The following is a 15,968-nucleotide window of genomic DNA, read 5'->3' on the forward strand; positions in this document are numbered from 1 at the left end:
TGCTCAGTTAATAAAAACCGATACATACTTATCAATGAGGTTTTTAGTGAACTTATTTATGATTAAGAATGGCTAAGAAGGTATATGGCTATTTACTTTTATAATTGCATTATTTAAATTTTTTGTCGGAGTTAAGTTTTATTCGTTACTCAACATCCAAAATTTTCTTTCACTAACTAATTATATAAAATCGTAAAATATTCTCCCATGATTTTTATGTGAACAATGTTTAAAATCGCAGCTCATAGAAGCATTGAAGTCATGCTATGACTCGCGCTAGGTAATTATCAAATGTAAAAATGTTCCGGCCGACCTCGCTGTGTGTTAGCGCGCGGTTATTAACTAACATAAGTGAGTTATTTTTGTGATATTCGTGTCATCTGAGAACCGCCACGTTGCGCCACACGCAAGCCCCGCGTACGGCGGAATATTAATTAGCATAATACATAATTATATCAAATCGAGACCGGTCGCTGAGCGATAACTGCGCCGCTGTGTTCTACGTTACTATCACACATTTACAATATAGACAGCGGTTCCGCCGTGTCCCATCAATCAAGGTAATGTATGCGAGTTTGTTCCTCTGATTTTTCCACTTACTATATCTAACTTAATCAAAGGTGCTTCTGGTTTTGAGTGAATGAATTGTAAGATTCATTGGTTTCATGCAAATTAGTTCAACTATCTATTTGTCCTACAAAAGGACTTTTGTTAGATTGTATTCAGTCGTTGCTGTTAACGTGTTTGCATCATTTGATTGAACTTGAATGAAACTAGGTTCTTCTTTCTTGTAGGTATCGCGGAATAAAGCAAATGCACATAAAGAGCAAAGCAACAATATAAAGTTTGTAGAACTGTAGTGTATTATATAGTATGTAGCGAAATTTTTATGACATAATGGGTACATTTATAAACACATTGATATACATAAAAAGAATCCAAAGAAAAAAATCACTATTTAAAAACAAGTTTTCATTACTTGTTAATAAAAAAGAACTAAAAAGTTAAGAATAATTTAAACCCGATGTATTAAATATTTGCGTTTGTATATTAGACACACACAACAAAAAAGCATTTTAGGAGTGAGTTATAATGCTTTTTTAATTTGTTACCTCCATCAAGTAATAAAAGCTTGTTTTTAAAAAGTTATTTTTCTTTTGATTTTTTATATAATGTGTTGTATTCTAGAAGTTAAGCCCTTTCATTTGATGCCCATATCAGGTGAGTTGTCTTGAAATATGTAAGTCACCATTCTGTTAAGGCGGCCATATTGGATTGACAACAAAACTAAATTTATAATATGATTGCATTATCACGCGTAATTAAGATACATGCCAAATTTCAGCTCAATCGGACACTGTGTCATTGGAAGTGGGTGAAATTTGGTTAGCAAGATTTGATTACAAACCCCGGGACAGGTCAAACTACATACATAAAAGCTTGTAAAAAATAACTTAACATGAATTCACTAGGTAGAAGCGGCTCAGCTGGCTTTTGCAAGGGTAGTACTTATTTAAATCTATAGTCAGATGATTTCTGGTAGTCTGATAGCTACCAAACTTCACAGGATCACTCGCTGGGCGAATCTGAAATTACTTAAAAAATCCTTCAAATCGCTCCATTTATAGTCCATCGGACGGACGTACATATAAACGCATATTTACGGATAATATTCATGTTCTATATATTATATAATTCGCTATTGTGCAACATTACTTATACAAGTATCATAGTATATAAGTACTTGACATTCGCTTTATTAAAGATAATGGCTCCGCAATTGTTATAAAATGCGCATGATTTATTTCGACAATTTATTTTCTTTTATTAGTTACTAAATTGTAGGCACAGCATGAAAACCAATATGTGAATACGCGCCAAAGCATAGTGAATTCTAATATCTATTAAAGAGTAATTAAACTTCATTCAGAATTTGGCACGCTGGAAATCTTACTGTGAGTGCAAGAAATTATAGCGTAAACAAAATTATGGGTTAGCTATGTTTCAAATCCCATAATGGAATTCTATTTTAACTATATTACGTCATTCACATCAATGCACAAAGTACAAACATTGGCGCTAAACAATTATTACGAGAACGTGTTGATTGTCGAATGAAACAATTTTGTCGTTGTACTTTTTTTATTGATATATGCATGGATAATGCCTTGCATTTATGAAAGAATAACAATACCTTTTTAGATACATCTCGTAGGTAATCTTTATGGATGCACAACTTATACGTGATAAAATTGTTGATGTTCTATTGAGGTAGGCTATTTGAATTGCGATTCCGACGGATTTATAGTTTTTAAGTAGAATTTTATATCAAAACCATGTTTTTGGTTTAGTCGCATCATAAAGTAATGACCATGTTGCCTTAAAACTATAAATCTATCAAGATTTCGACAGCATAAACATACAATGTACACAATAAAACTAATTCGGCACTGTGACTTAATGAAATAATCGGTTAGACCAGTTATCTTTACACATAAATTCACACAGGCGATTCCACTCATAAATCAGTGGTTAGGAGCTCTGCTCTCTCCACGACAATGTGAAATTCAGTCTCTCTGTAAGTCTTTCCATCAGGCATTACTATCTGCACTTTCTTTTTCTTTTCATTTTCGCGTCTCACTACAAAGAAGATTATGATTGCTACACATATCAGAGCTAGAACTACTCCTATTACAACAAATATCCAAAAGTTTTGCTTGAACGCTCCACAGCGGCTGTCCATATATGTTGGCAGGGACACGTAATGATTGTTCAATTCGTACCAGCAATTGATAGTTCCAACTTGGCTTTTCATTAGCTCTCTCCACTCCTCAGTGAGCTCACACGTGCATGATACATTTAAATTCAAACCGTCAATACGCTGCGTGAGCCTCGTATGATTAAATATAAGCGAAGACGGCGTTAAATGTGTCACGGTATTGTTGTCAATTAGTAACTCTTGCGGGCCCATCACTGATGAAATTTCTAAGTCCACAGTAATCCCGAAGAATGCGCCTTTACTCAAATTTGTTACCGAGTTATTCCTGAAAGTTATGGGTCCCCTCGTGACCATGTGAAAGGCGTCGCCCTCCAATGTCACGATATTGTTATTCTCTATTAAGACCCTCTTTGGTGCACTGACAAGAAATGTTGAACTATACAAGTAATTGACGGTAACTCCTTCCATGTGAAATAGATTTGTAACTTCGACATCTGATAGAAATCTGCTGGGCAGTGTTCTTATAGTGCCACCATTCAGTAAAAAATTAAGAGTAGCAAATTTTTTAAACGCTTGTATCTCAATGTTCTCAAAGTCATTTTCTCGTAATTCTATATTTTTGACGCCTGTCAGGCTGGAGAATGAAAAGGGCCTCATATTCTTGATTTTGTTGTTACTAATTATAATGTCATTTACACGTCCTTGAATCGCGTGTGACGCAATATCATCAATTGTACAATTGTTTATGATTATTCTTATGCCAGGATTTATGTCGTTTTCTCTTGGAAACGGTGACCACGAAAGAGCTCGTTCGTTTATAATGACATGTTGAACGTTTCTTATTTCTACGTTGCGAAGTTGGATGAGATTTCGTATAGTGTCTGGTAGAAAAGACACACGAGCGCATCCATCGATGATGATGCCCGTACACGTAGAAGGTACTCTGTAGGCGCCATCGGGTCTAAGGGTCACTTCCTGCTAAAACAATATTAAATTATAGAATTTCCTTTTATTTTTTATTCTATGAAATAGAGGTACCAATATATTTATTAGTTTCTTGTGGGACATTTTTTCATTAACGCACTGTCGGTTTCTAACATTAACTTGATGAAAAGATGGCATAGTACTCGTTTGCAAAAAGAAATGTAACTAATTAAAAACATTTTACCTCGGCTAAGATAGCTCCGTTTTGGACGACCTATATTGTACTTGAATGGACATTGTAATGTATGAAAATTGTTGCAGTATAAAATATATTTGTAAAGAAATCAATAGTTAGTATACGTACAGCATATGCCTTGGTGCAGTTGCATATAACCCTTGTGAATGCGTCGCATCGACAGAATTCGTCATCGCACACGGTCGGCGTGATGGACTGCGCCAGCGAGCCTTGTAGCACCAAGAGTACTTGCCACCATGTCGACCACCGCATGCTAGACGTGTCACGTCACCATCTCATTCGATTACTCAGTCCCTGTGATAAAAAATACTAGTTAAACCAATACGATACAACACAGTTTAATTCATTGTTTGCCTATTAATTATAGGTATTGGTTACATTTGTACAACAAAGGATTTATTTCTATACATTGACGGGTAAAATCTTAGCTATAGATAGGTAACTTAGAACTTAATAATTTGATTCACGTTTTACATTGATTGCTGGTGATATAAATATATCACCAGCAATCAATGTAAAACTGTAAAAATTTACAGTGTACTTATGTCAAAAATGTAGGTCGTTAAAGAAATACCTGTCATGCTATTCATTTTAATTACAAATTGGCCACTGTGTGTTCCTATGCCGCGGTCCCTCAGCTGTCTAGTTCTGTACTCACAAATAATACTACAATATTGTAACTCCTCCCCTCAAACCACTCGAGTTATTTCTAAACCACACTCACTGAATGTAACACCCAAATATTTTTTTTAAGCTATATTTATCTTGAACGTTACAGTGTAAGTATTCGAAAGGTAATGAAGTGTCTGAGTCAGCTAGGTATATCGTTATCGGTAGCGCGTTATCAGATAGGAGGTCGGTCCGTCGTGCTGCGCCGATACTCAACGTTCCGCGCCTCATTTTAGCAACGCTATCGGGACGTTCCACTTGCAGTAGGTATTCGATATTATGCAAAAACCTTTAACTGTTGTAGTTTGTTGGAATGTAGAATCTGAGTGAAATTTGTTTGAACCTCTGTCAATGTTAGTGGAAGTTCAAATAAAATATTAAATAGGAGCAATATTTTTGAACTGTTGCAAAAATACAATATGAAGCTAAAATTGAGTAAAGTTTGAGAGTAAATACAAATAATTTAATATATATTAATGTGAATCATAAAAAGTTAATTTTAGTGGGTTTTAACCATTGTAACTGTTCGTACTGTAGCTTCGTTTTGTAGAGTCGAGGCGAGACGGCATGCGCAGCACCTCTGATTTAGGCGCGTGTCTTATTTACGTATGCACATGTATATAATATCGGTATTTGTATCAATAAGAGCACGCCAACTTTCGAGTGTCTGCTTGCTATGCTAATTATGTCTTGCTCTGAGTTATTTTAACATTTAAAACGCTGGAGGAAAAGCTTTATTTACGCCTTAACGCTACGCGTATAGAGTAAGCTATTTTTCATATTTACATACCCGTTCTGTATCATTACATCCGTTATCCACACCAACTAAAATCAATTGCGCCCCAATGATCGATGCTCGATAATTTTTACCATAGTAATAATGTAGTTAGTAGTAACATTATATGAATTAAACTATTTACAAACAACAGGTTAAGGTAGACAATCATTACTTTAGATAGACGATTCTTTTATGCTTAATTTCAAGATAATAAAGGCAACACTTAGCGCTCTTATAGAAAATGTAGTTTGTGTATTAATAACAATTATCGTAATTTGTATCGTTTAAAGTTTATCACTGCCCCAGGCAAAGGTTGACTGGGAGAGAATGCCTATGGCATTAAGTCCGTCTTTATGTATAGTGTATATTATGTGCTTAGGAAGTGTAAAATAAATAAATAACATTTTAATGGGCTTACAATGAAGAGTGAAATTTTGTATTCATTTTCAAATATAATTTTCTAAATCTAGTTTAGGTTGTTTAATGTCATGGCAGTGTTATTGTGGTTATAGGCACTTTGCGGCGGTTGCTGTCTCATAAATCGTGAATAATTTGAATAGCATGAACATGATTTCTGGAAACATGATTCTTATAGTTGCGAATGAGTGCGTTGGTATGTGTAACGGTGTGGATCACCAAACCGCTAGCCTGCATCATTTACCGTGAGCACTTGTACTGTAATAGAAAATTTGGCACGAAGTGAAGTATACCTAATGAATCATTTCTTAAGTAACGTCATACTCTGTTCGTTTTATGAACATGAATAATGAGTTTGTTTGCTGAATTTAAGTGCTTCCATTCGGTTATTTATACTTTTTCGTCTCAAAATCATAACTCCGTAAACGTATCAAAGTACGTTTTCTGTGTCTCCTTTCTCCATTGTGTTTTTGTTTATCAATTGCCGATAAATGAACTTGAATAGAGTTTTAACAAACTAATAAGTCCATAAAGGTTTACAGGCAGTAATCTGAGCGTAAAATCGTAGAAACTATAACGTTTTTGCCGCAAGGACTTTTAGTATCTGGGTGGTATGTAAACAAAAACGGGTATTATATATACTAGCACGCATTTAACAGTATCAGCGTGCCTAAACGCAGGTAACGCGGTTGCTAGGTCCGCTTTGTGAACGCTCCACTTTATATTTGCATAAGAAAATAATGTCTTAAGAATTCAAATGTTCCGATATAATTAAGTCAGAGCAATATGTGGTACTTCTGATTCGAATGTAACCCGACTACTCGAAGGCACTATTTGGATATGAAAGCCAACCAACCATAATTAGATGAAACAGCGGAGTTCTGAATAGAATTTTATAATTATATTTCATCCCAGTTTAAATCCAATATCGTTTTGGTAGAGACCAACTACAGATCGAGACGATCGATTAAGTTTACATAGGTTCTGAGCTTTATAAACATACACACTTACATAAAATAAAATTTTACGTTCGAGAATAAAATAATGAATATCTTTAAGACCACTTATAAAATATTATTTATTTTAAAGCAGTATTGTGTGTGGTTCGATATAAATTTGTAGGTGTCTGGGTCAAATATCTGTCAATACCACTACATATAAATATCATTGTTAACCATCAAGGTCTGCTCTATGGGAAACTAATTATGTCAATTTTAACATTGAGTCTATTTTTAAAGAATGTTCTTTTTTTCTTAACATAGAATTGCTACCTTTATTTCGCGAAGGTTAAGGATGCATACAATGACGTTTTCTTAAAAAACATCTAAGGATGCATACGGTAAATTATATTATTTTATGATGAATATTCTCAGAATAGTACGACACATTACTAATGCGTTATGATTTGAACACTCCTTACAGCTTTCTTCTTATTGAGTACTTAACCGCTGATTAATTATCAGAAAGCATTGATATTTGATAGCAGTACAATCACATAAAAAGTGATGTAAGCTCCCCACCGCCTCTTAGTAGAGGGATATACCAATCAACTTCGCACAACAAATTTATTAACATAATGATAACTTGTTCGGAACAATCATATTATGTCTTTGAAATCACGTGCTGGTCATATATGTATAGAAAACACACACTTATAACTAAAAAACGAGTTACTACAAATACACCTTAACGTTCATATTAGTTTTGTTGCAGTGTTAGTCAAACAGTACGGTTTGTTTGCAAAGCGTGTTTCATAGTCGCGACATAACTGCACAATATCAGCGAAGGTTTCTGCGATATAAATCCATGATTACGTCAACCAGTGAGCTAAGCTTTATTTTCGATACAATTGGCCGCGTGCATCGCGTTTCTCATGGTCGATTCGTATTGACTGTAAATCTAATATTTTCTTGTACTAAACTTGTTTATACATTTATATAATATTAAATCGTGGGTTAATATTAAAATATGATGTATATTTTCTACAAGCTTTACGACCACAATGAAGTTAAAACCTTGCCAGAGCTGTATCCTAGATAATTCTTTGTTATTGTTAACAAAAAATAACAGATTTCCTTTTAGAGCTAATAATGTTATGTAATTGTAAAAGTATAGGAAAATATGGCCGTTATACATTTTTTTTTTATAATAACAAGTGTTATAACTTATAAGTAACTAATTTTGTAAACGCAATGCAGTATCTATATATTTTACCAATTTTTCTTATTCAATTTCCAATTAAACACGTAAATATATCACTACAAGTAAGTAATAAAAGTTAATGGACGATATGCCGTCGGGAGAAAATGAATATAATCTGGAACGTGCGCGAGCGCACACGAACTTACACAGGTTGCGTTCTTATGTTTTATTGTAACAATTTTAGTGTGCCTTATATTGCTTTCCCTTTGTGTTGGAAAGTGCTAAAACTTTACTTCGCTGTTTAGTATAGCCGCATTCTCGTTTGAAATATCACGCCAGACGAGACTCCCAGGTCCTAGTTCATAATCCAACGAAACATTTCATTTTTTATGAGAAAATTCGTTTTGGTGAGGTGCCGACGATCAGTAGGCATTTACCATGTCCATCATGATTATTTACAGTAAATACTACAAATGAAAACACGGCCACTTTATTATTAGCGTAATTTTACTGAATGTAATATATTATGCTAATATTCTAGAGTAAAGCTGTCTGTAACATACATATTAGATCGTTATGTTAGTTAATTGTGTTGTTACAAATTATTTTGAACGTAGCATGATGTAAACGATGCGAACAATTGGTTAGTAAGTTTACGTTATTGTATTCTCATTATAAAATATGGTGGTGTCAGAGTTTACTTGTATCAAATTCAACAAATTCAGTCAGATTTAACAAATATTTATATAACATGAAATTTAATATAATATATTAGATGCTCAGATCGCACGCCAGTCGTGTGATAATCGTTCAAATGCGCTATCATTTGTGCCCCTTACCTTAAGCGTATTCCTACTCCGTAGCATCCATATTTGAAATATAGAAAAATAAATTGTATATAAGGCATTTATAAGGCTACTGCAGCGGCCAACAAATTGAGTTTGAGCTAAGAACGGGTTTTCTTATTTTAACTGTTTTACATAAAAGTATTGTTATCGGAGTCAATTTCACTACATATAAAAATATTTAAAGTATTACATGCCACATTGCTAAATAATAGGACTGTCTTTCTACAATGATTTGGTGTTTTACAACTTGTTATCCTCGAACGACATAAATAACATCATTAATACAATTTATTATTATTTAAAATTTCAAAGCTCATTATTTTGCGACATTACATATTATTATATAATTATATCATCGTGAATATAATGGTCTTCGACGACAATTTATAATGCTGAGTACGGACATCGTAGCCGTTCGCCGAAAAGAGTACGAGCATAAGCAACAACACGTATGTATGTGTATATTTGTTTATTTGTATATATATCCGGTGCTACGATATGAAGTGATCCATCGCGACACCCGTAGAAACAGATGAACATTTAGTTAGGTACGGTAATTACGTTACGGCGAGTGGGATGGTGATACTATTCGGCTCGCCAAAATGATACACGGTCAAGCCGATAAATTCGAAATGGAGTTTTTTTTTCAAAGAAATTTCAGTTCCTTTCCGTGTTTATGAGACGTACCCACTTGCAACTATGCGTATGAATTTTTTCATGAACTGTTTGCCGTTTAATATGGATTTCATGGATCGTGACGTAGTGGACACTAAACCCACGCGTACTTGTGCCAGTTATATCTAAATGATAGAGCCTTTGTTAAAATATCTTTAAACTTAACAACTTAGCGACCAACTAGAGATATCAGATAGTATAGTGTATTATGTATGGTAGATATGTAGCGTGCATTATGGGTGTTTCAATAATGAAATAAAAACACCGGATCACTCCGTGGCGTAGATGTAGGTATTGTGTATGCGGTACGATCTCCACTCTGAGATTCCGGGTTTGAATCTCAGATAGCATAAAGTGATATTGGGCTTTTCTGCTCACTATCAGCAGAGGTTCATATGAAAAGGGGTGCAGGAGGGAATTGCATGGGATTGTGGGGAAGGGTAGTATGATCTGTTATCACATGTTAAATATCCCTTATGTGTTTACAAAGTAAGTGTTGTCCCCATCATATTACATGGATGTGTTTTGGAATTTGGCGGAAATTATTTTTTTATTGCCATGTAAGTGCACCACTTAAGGGGTTGTGTCACATGTCAAAAAGTATCCGTTATGAAGCGACGTCAGCGGTCACAGCCATATTGGAAGGGAAAACTTGATTAATGTACATTAAATATTATATTGTTGGCGCAATTGTTGAGGCGGCTTAAAAGAACAATGACTGTAATAAGGCATTCAATTTTTTTTTGGTAGGTACTAGCAGGAATCCTCTCTATATCACTGTAACTTAGCAAGTTGTTAGATATATTTGAAAATAGCAATTTTTTTTTTCTATATGCGTAACTGAAATAACTAACTAAAAGCACGAGATAATACCATAATGTCCAGAGCATAAATTAAATCGTATGCCGACGTGTTAGTCGCAAATATCATAATTAAAGACATTTTTATAACTACATTAATTGACAAAATACTAAAAAAACAATACCCTAATATGTATTGATGCTTAGTTCGTCGATATTGTATATTTAATTTTTCATATTTGTTAACACCGCTATTAGCCATAAGAAGGATTTATCACTGAACGATACTTTCAATGCACTGTTTGCTTACACACATTGGAATAGAGATTAACAACTTCGTGTAGTCTATAACCATCTCAAAATAAAGACGAATCGCTAACCACCTCAATCGTCGAAATTGACCTACTATACATACATATAGTACATAGGATGTTAAAATGGTTACCCTTATTCATTTCACCGTAATCGGGCAATTCGAGATTAATGTGACAATTTTAAAACTAACTAGTAAGTTTGCGGAATAATGTGTGGATGGGCATCTGACGTTTCATTATCGAAAAGTATTAACGCCGTGTGTTTGCTGTGAAGAATTTTATTATGCATAAATATTTGGATAACAGTAACTTTATCTTCGTGTTGACCTTTCCGCGACTGTACTGAATTTGTAGTCGGTATGTAGATTACATATAGTCCGCCACTGTTTACGTTACAATAAAAGGTCGTCACATACTTATGATTCCCCTGGTCACCAGGGGTTAAATACTGCGAGGAAAGTCCAATTGAAATTATAGTATTATAACGCTAATTGCTGGGATAAAAAGTAGTCTGTAGCTCTGAGAGTAATGAAGTTCTAGCTCTCCCTATTGGTGAAATAATTTTATAAATTGGTATAGTAGTTTTGAATTTATCCAATTATCCAACAAACATACAGGAAATAATGTATTTTCTCTTTATAATATCGGTTGGGAAGAAAAATTTAATGCACTTAATCAATCCACTAATAATAGTGGCATAAATACTTTTTATATTAACCAACGTTAAATCGGCATTGCACATAAACTTGCCTGTTTAATGATTTTTTAACAAAAGTGCCAAATAGTAGTTACTTTGATTTTGTTTCGACAAATCACACTCAATCTAATAATTAATTAGTGTTTGTTCTACGTATTGCATAATATATCGGTATATGTTTACAATGACGGAGAGTAAATTCTCAAAAGTAGGTGCCGGCGTAGTCCTAGCGGCGGTGGCGACGTGGCGGGGAACGGGGGCGCGCGTCTCCGAGGTTTGTTTGCATATAACAGCACTTGTGGGACCAGCGCCCGTACCGTGGTTTATCTGAGGTGTAGTGTTACGGACAGACCGTTCCTGCAACTTTACGCCATTACCTGACTCACTAGCTCTATAAATTTACAGCTTATGATGCCTTCATTTATATCATGGTTACGTCGCCGACAGCAATTTACCTGACGCGTTTTTCAGCATCAAGTGAATGCGATCCACATGACGATGTTGTTGGAGTTTTTCTTATATTTTCCCTATTGTTATATAAATAATAATAATATTTAGATCTGAGAATTTGCAGTTAAAACGTATTTTATGGTTTTAAAGATAAGTTATTCCGATATCAAATTAATAATTAACTTCAATAAGAGTTCAGACACAGATTGGATTCCTAACACAAGGTCTGTACTGCTGGAAGGACTAGTAAGACAAAAATACTTTGATATTCTGCATATTGCTAATTAATTTCGGTCAGATTGCGCGTGGGTGGTGTGGTGGTATTGAGTCTTTAAATTCTATTGGACCAAAAAAAAGGCTCATTCTAATCAGCGTTTCGCCTTTACAAATACCAGACACATGCGGCAACATAAGTATGTACATACAGTAAAACCAATGTCGTGAGTTCGGTTCTTAGGGCGGATAAAAAAATAAATATTAGATTTTTTGTATTTATCGTTTTGAAATGAGATAATGACCAGTGTTTATCTAAGTAGTAGACCTACTTAGAAATTAAATTATATGATCCTTTTAGTATCTTTGTATATTTATTTACAGGAGTCAGCCATATTATATACCAAAGGTGATCCATATTAGGGCAAGTGTGGTTTAAAGAGTAAAATCCTAGCTGTATTCGCAATAGTATCAACCATCTTTAAAATTGTTAATATGTCGATAAGTTATATTGAAAAATAAAAAATATTTAAAAAAATGTCCTAGCAGAAGTGGGGCGTGCCCATTCGAGATTTGTTTCGATTCACATTTCGTTCAAAATTACCACCGTAACTGCCACGCCGACTGGTTTATCAAGTTTTTACACCGTGAGTCGTGACGTCACAATTAATGACACGGTCTGAAGAAATTTTATTTCTTTAAATATCTTTACAGATGACTCAGTGTTTGATGTTCGTTTCAATGGAACTGAATTGATAAAACAATGGTCAGACAATGTAAATGTAAACCACTTAAGGTTCGAGAAAGTTTTTGAATCTCCAATTACATTTCACCTAAATATTTTAAGGGCTCGGTATGAGTTATTTTCAATGTTTTGTCATACTTTGACGACTATCGCTAGCTGCAACTATTTAGAATACTGCTTTACAAAGAGTTGAACAGTGCTGTCGCATAATGAAAATTGAACTAAATCGCCATGATTTAAAGTAACATTTGTGTAATGATGTTAGGTGTTAATTAGTATTTTTAGTTTATTTTAATTTATTTGGAAACTACAGAAAAAAACAGAACACTTAAAGATTAAAAGCAATTAAACAGCTTGTACAGATTACAATATCATGTAAACATAATGTATCCAATTATAATAAAGGATATTTGCTTTAACGGTGAAGAAAAACATCGTGAGGAAACCTGCGTACCTGAGAAATTCTCTATATGAATTTTCGAGGGTGTGTGAAGTCTACCAATCCGCACTAGTCCAGCGTGGTAGACTAAGGCCTAGACGCTCACAGGAGTAGACGAGGCAGGCCCGTGGCCAACGGTGGGACAGTATATAATACAGCGCTGATATTATTATATTTTCAAGACATTCTTTAGAAATTGAGTAGGATGAGAAATGTGATTCTGATGGCATATCCATTCCGCTCGTCTTACTATTGATAATTTTATAATCTGTATCTGTATCTGCTATCATCTAGCAGATTTGTCAACAATACAAATGAGCGATACCTATTTATTGCTCCATAAGCAGAATGGATGTTGTTTTTCCACTGACATCTGTTTGTTTACTTGAAATTCAACTTGTGATCGCTACTTTAAATTTAGTCGAGTTCATTCCTATGAGCAACGCCCACTGTTTGTACAGCTCAGCAGATTATTTCAGCCCAATATTATAAAAATATTTATAATTTTAATAATGAGAATGAAGTTGAGATTTAAATAATAATGTTTGTACCTACAAAAACAAGGCTTCGCTACGCAAAGGTATATTATTACCAGGTATGCCTCTACAGACCTCAGGATGTTGCAGCAGACTTCGGGCGACGGGCAATGTGTCATTATGTGTTTGATTCGGGTGTTTAGTTAGAATACATTATATTTACATAACCAAAAAATACACGTTGAATTGATAATCTCCCCCTTTTTTTAAGTCGGTTAAAATAAGATTGTCTTACGAAATAGCGTTCATTGTATAGTTAACTAGCGAATTCCGGGCTTGAATCACGAGTGCAACTTGTATTGGTGATCTCAAACCAGGCACATAGTACTTAGAACTGTATGCGCAAATACCTGGAGAAAAATTTCAAAATATTTGCTATTTCGGTTTTGTGGGCCGTACAAAACAAGTATTACACTACGGCACTTATAGTATAATTTAATATAATTTAATACTTTTAATATAATTTACATTATTCAGTTTCAATATGGAACTCTATTTTTAAAAATTTCATTATTTTGGAGTTACAACCAAAAATTTCAAAACCAATATAATGCAAAGTACGTACTTATTGTGTTCGTACAGGATATTTTAAATTGTAAGGAAAAATAATTACAAGTATGCATATTATAGATGTAGTTTATAGTTGTTTACATATTTATTTTCCAACTTGCCATGTGTTTTTTAGCTTTGATAAATCGTTATATACATATTAATACCTAGTCATAATAAAATTTAATTACTTACCTTACTCGAACAGTGTTTTGTAGACAATCGTGAGTAATGCATCCATGTATCACACGCACTCACAAAGTTTTAACATTTTGGTTCAAATATATAACAATTTGTCACTGCAATTTTATTGAAGAGCGAGTCTCTCAAAACAGCACTCGACGTATGCCTGTTAAATTTTCGTCTAAATGAACAATGCGCACGTGTTGTTTGGCTGTTCCCGCGCAAGCGACTGATTCGAAAAGAGACGACAGACGTCAGTGATGTTAAGAGGTGCGTCTGCGCCGCCGGTGTGACCTTCAATCCTAGTGTACTTCTCTAATTTACACTGCGCCCGCGAGTTGGAACGTTGGTATCGTACAGCTTCTAGAACAATGTAGTAGACATGCCAGCTGTGGCTCCATTAGCATTAATGTCACCTCTCACCGGCCCGCAAGCAAGCTCCTTGCAATTGGCAGACTTTCGTAACACATCGAGGTATACATGTCACAGGTTGACATTTTCATGCCGCTAAGTCGTATCTGCTAGCGAACTTTATTCATTCCTAATATCTTTGTCTGTGATATAGAAGAAAAGACATTTACATTGCATCCAAAGAATGTTGATGAAGAATATTGTTTTTTTTCTGAAGGTACTGTAAAACTTTAAATATTTATATTTTTTTGTTAATTTATGATTATTAGGCACTGCAGAATGTTTGACAAAATTACCAGTCGTAAACATACTGCGTCAGAAACTCATAACCGATTAAGAATCACGTTTAAAATAATGTATTTACTCGTATTCAGGTTTCAATTGTACTACTAAGGCAGAATGCAACGCAACAAAAATGCAACTATTGCGCTCGACATGGTAATGGAAGTATTCGATCATCGATGAGAGTAGACTTGACTGAGAAGATACCTACGAACAGCATGTCAGTCTATTTTATTATTACGGGGTAGTCGGAAATTAATTCGTGTGTAATTTAAAATTGGCAGCTAAAGCTCAGTAACAAACAAATAAATATACGCAAACATATGTAAAATTATGCTCCGACTCCAAAAAATATTTAACGTTCATATAAATATTATAAAAACATGAATTAGAAAGGTTACATTTTATAATAATTTCTTATTAACGCCTACATAAAGTTTAATTGTTCTTAAACTTGTAGTAATTTTTGATCTCGATTTATTGTTAAAAAGATTTTTTGTTCTTTTAATAATTGAACACATTTAATTGAACTCAACACAAAAATAAATCATGAAAATCCTATTTAATTTTGAAGTTTCCATTTGCATCTTCGAAGTTCAAGGTCATATCTATTTTTTTATCCCTATTTCGCACGTTATTTTCGCCAGTCCATGAATCAAGCGGTTATAATCTTAGATTTTCCCAAGTAAGGCTTAAGAAATCCCCGTCCTTACCTTAATAGGTATTTGTCATAAGTAGTGTATGTATACCTACTGTACTTAAATTGTGATGAATATGGTGTAAAGAACTGTCTTCCATATTTTAGATTTTCATCGGATTTAAATACGTCTTTCAAACGAAAATCCAGGATATGGTAGAAGGCGAAGCTATCGTGCACATAGTTGTTTGGGTAAAATATACATATACTGTATTCGAATATTC

The 15,968-nt window shown here is 34.1% G+C and overlaps 1 protein-coding gene across 4 annotated transcripts; it reads right to left on the reverse strand.

The window, feature by feature from the left end:
• Window positions 1–2,123: 2,123 nt before the first annotated feature.
• On the reverse strand, window positions 2,124–14,587 carry LOC115447272. 4 transcript variants are annotated; one of them, XM_030174272.2, is made up of 3 exons: window positions 14,367–14,587; window positions 4,008–4,193; window positions 2,124–3,694 (listed from the first exon to the last, which is right to left on the reverse strand). In XM_030174272.2, the coding sequence occupies exons 2-3, from the start codon at window positions 4,149–4,151 to the stop codon at window positions 2,519–2,521; spliced, it is 1,320 nt and encodes a 439-aa protein (XP_030030132.2). In that variant the 5' UTR covers window positions 4,152–4,193; window positions 14,367–14,587; the 3' UTR covers window positions 2,124–2,518. The 4 variants fall into 4 exon arrangements, with proteins under 4 accessions (XP_030030132.2, XP_030030129.2, XP_030030133.2 ...); XM_030174269.2 differs by having other exon boundaries at window positions 2,124–3,697; XM_030174273.2 differs by lacking the exon at window positions 14,367–14,587 and adding an exon at window positions 4,474–4,726.
• Between the last annotated feature and the right edge of the window lie 1,381 nt (window positions 14,588–15,968).

The sequence above is a fragment of the Manduca sexta genome, chromosome 27 (assembly GCF_014839805.1).
Source record: "Manduca sexta isolate Smith_Timp_Sample1 chromosome 27, JHU_Msex_v1.0, whole genome shotgun sequence".
Lineage (NCBI taxonomy): Eukaryota > Metazoa > Arthropoda > Insecta > Lepidoptera > Sphingidae > Manduca > Manduca sexta.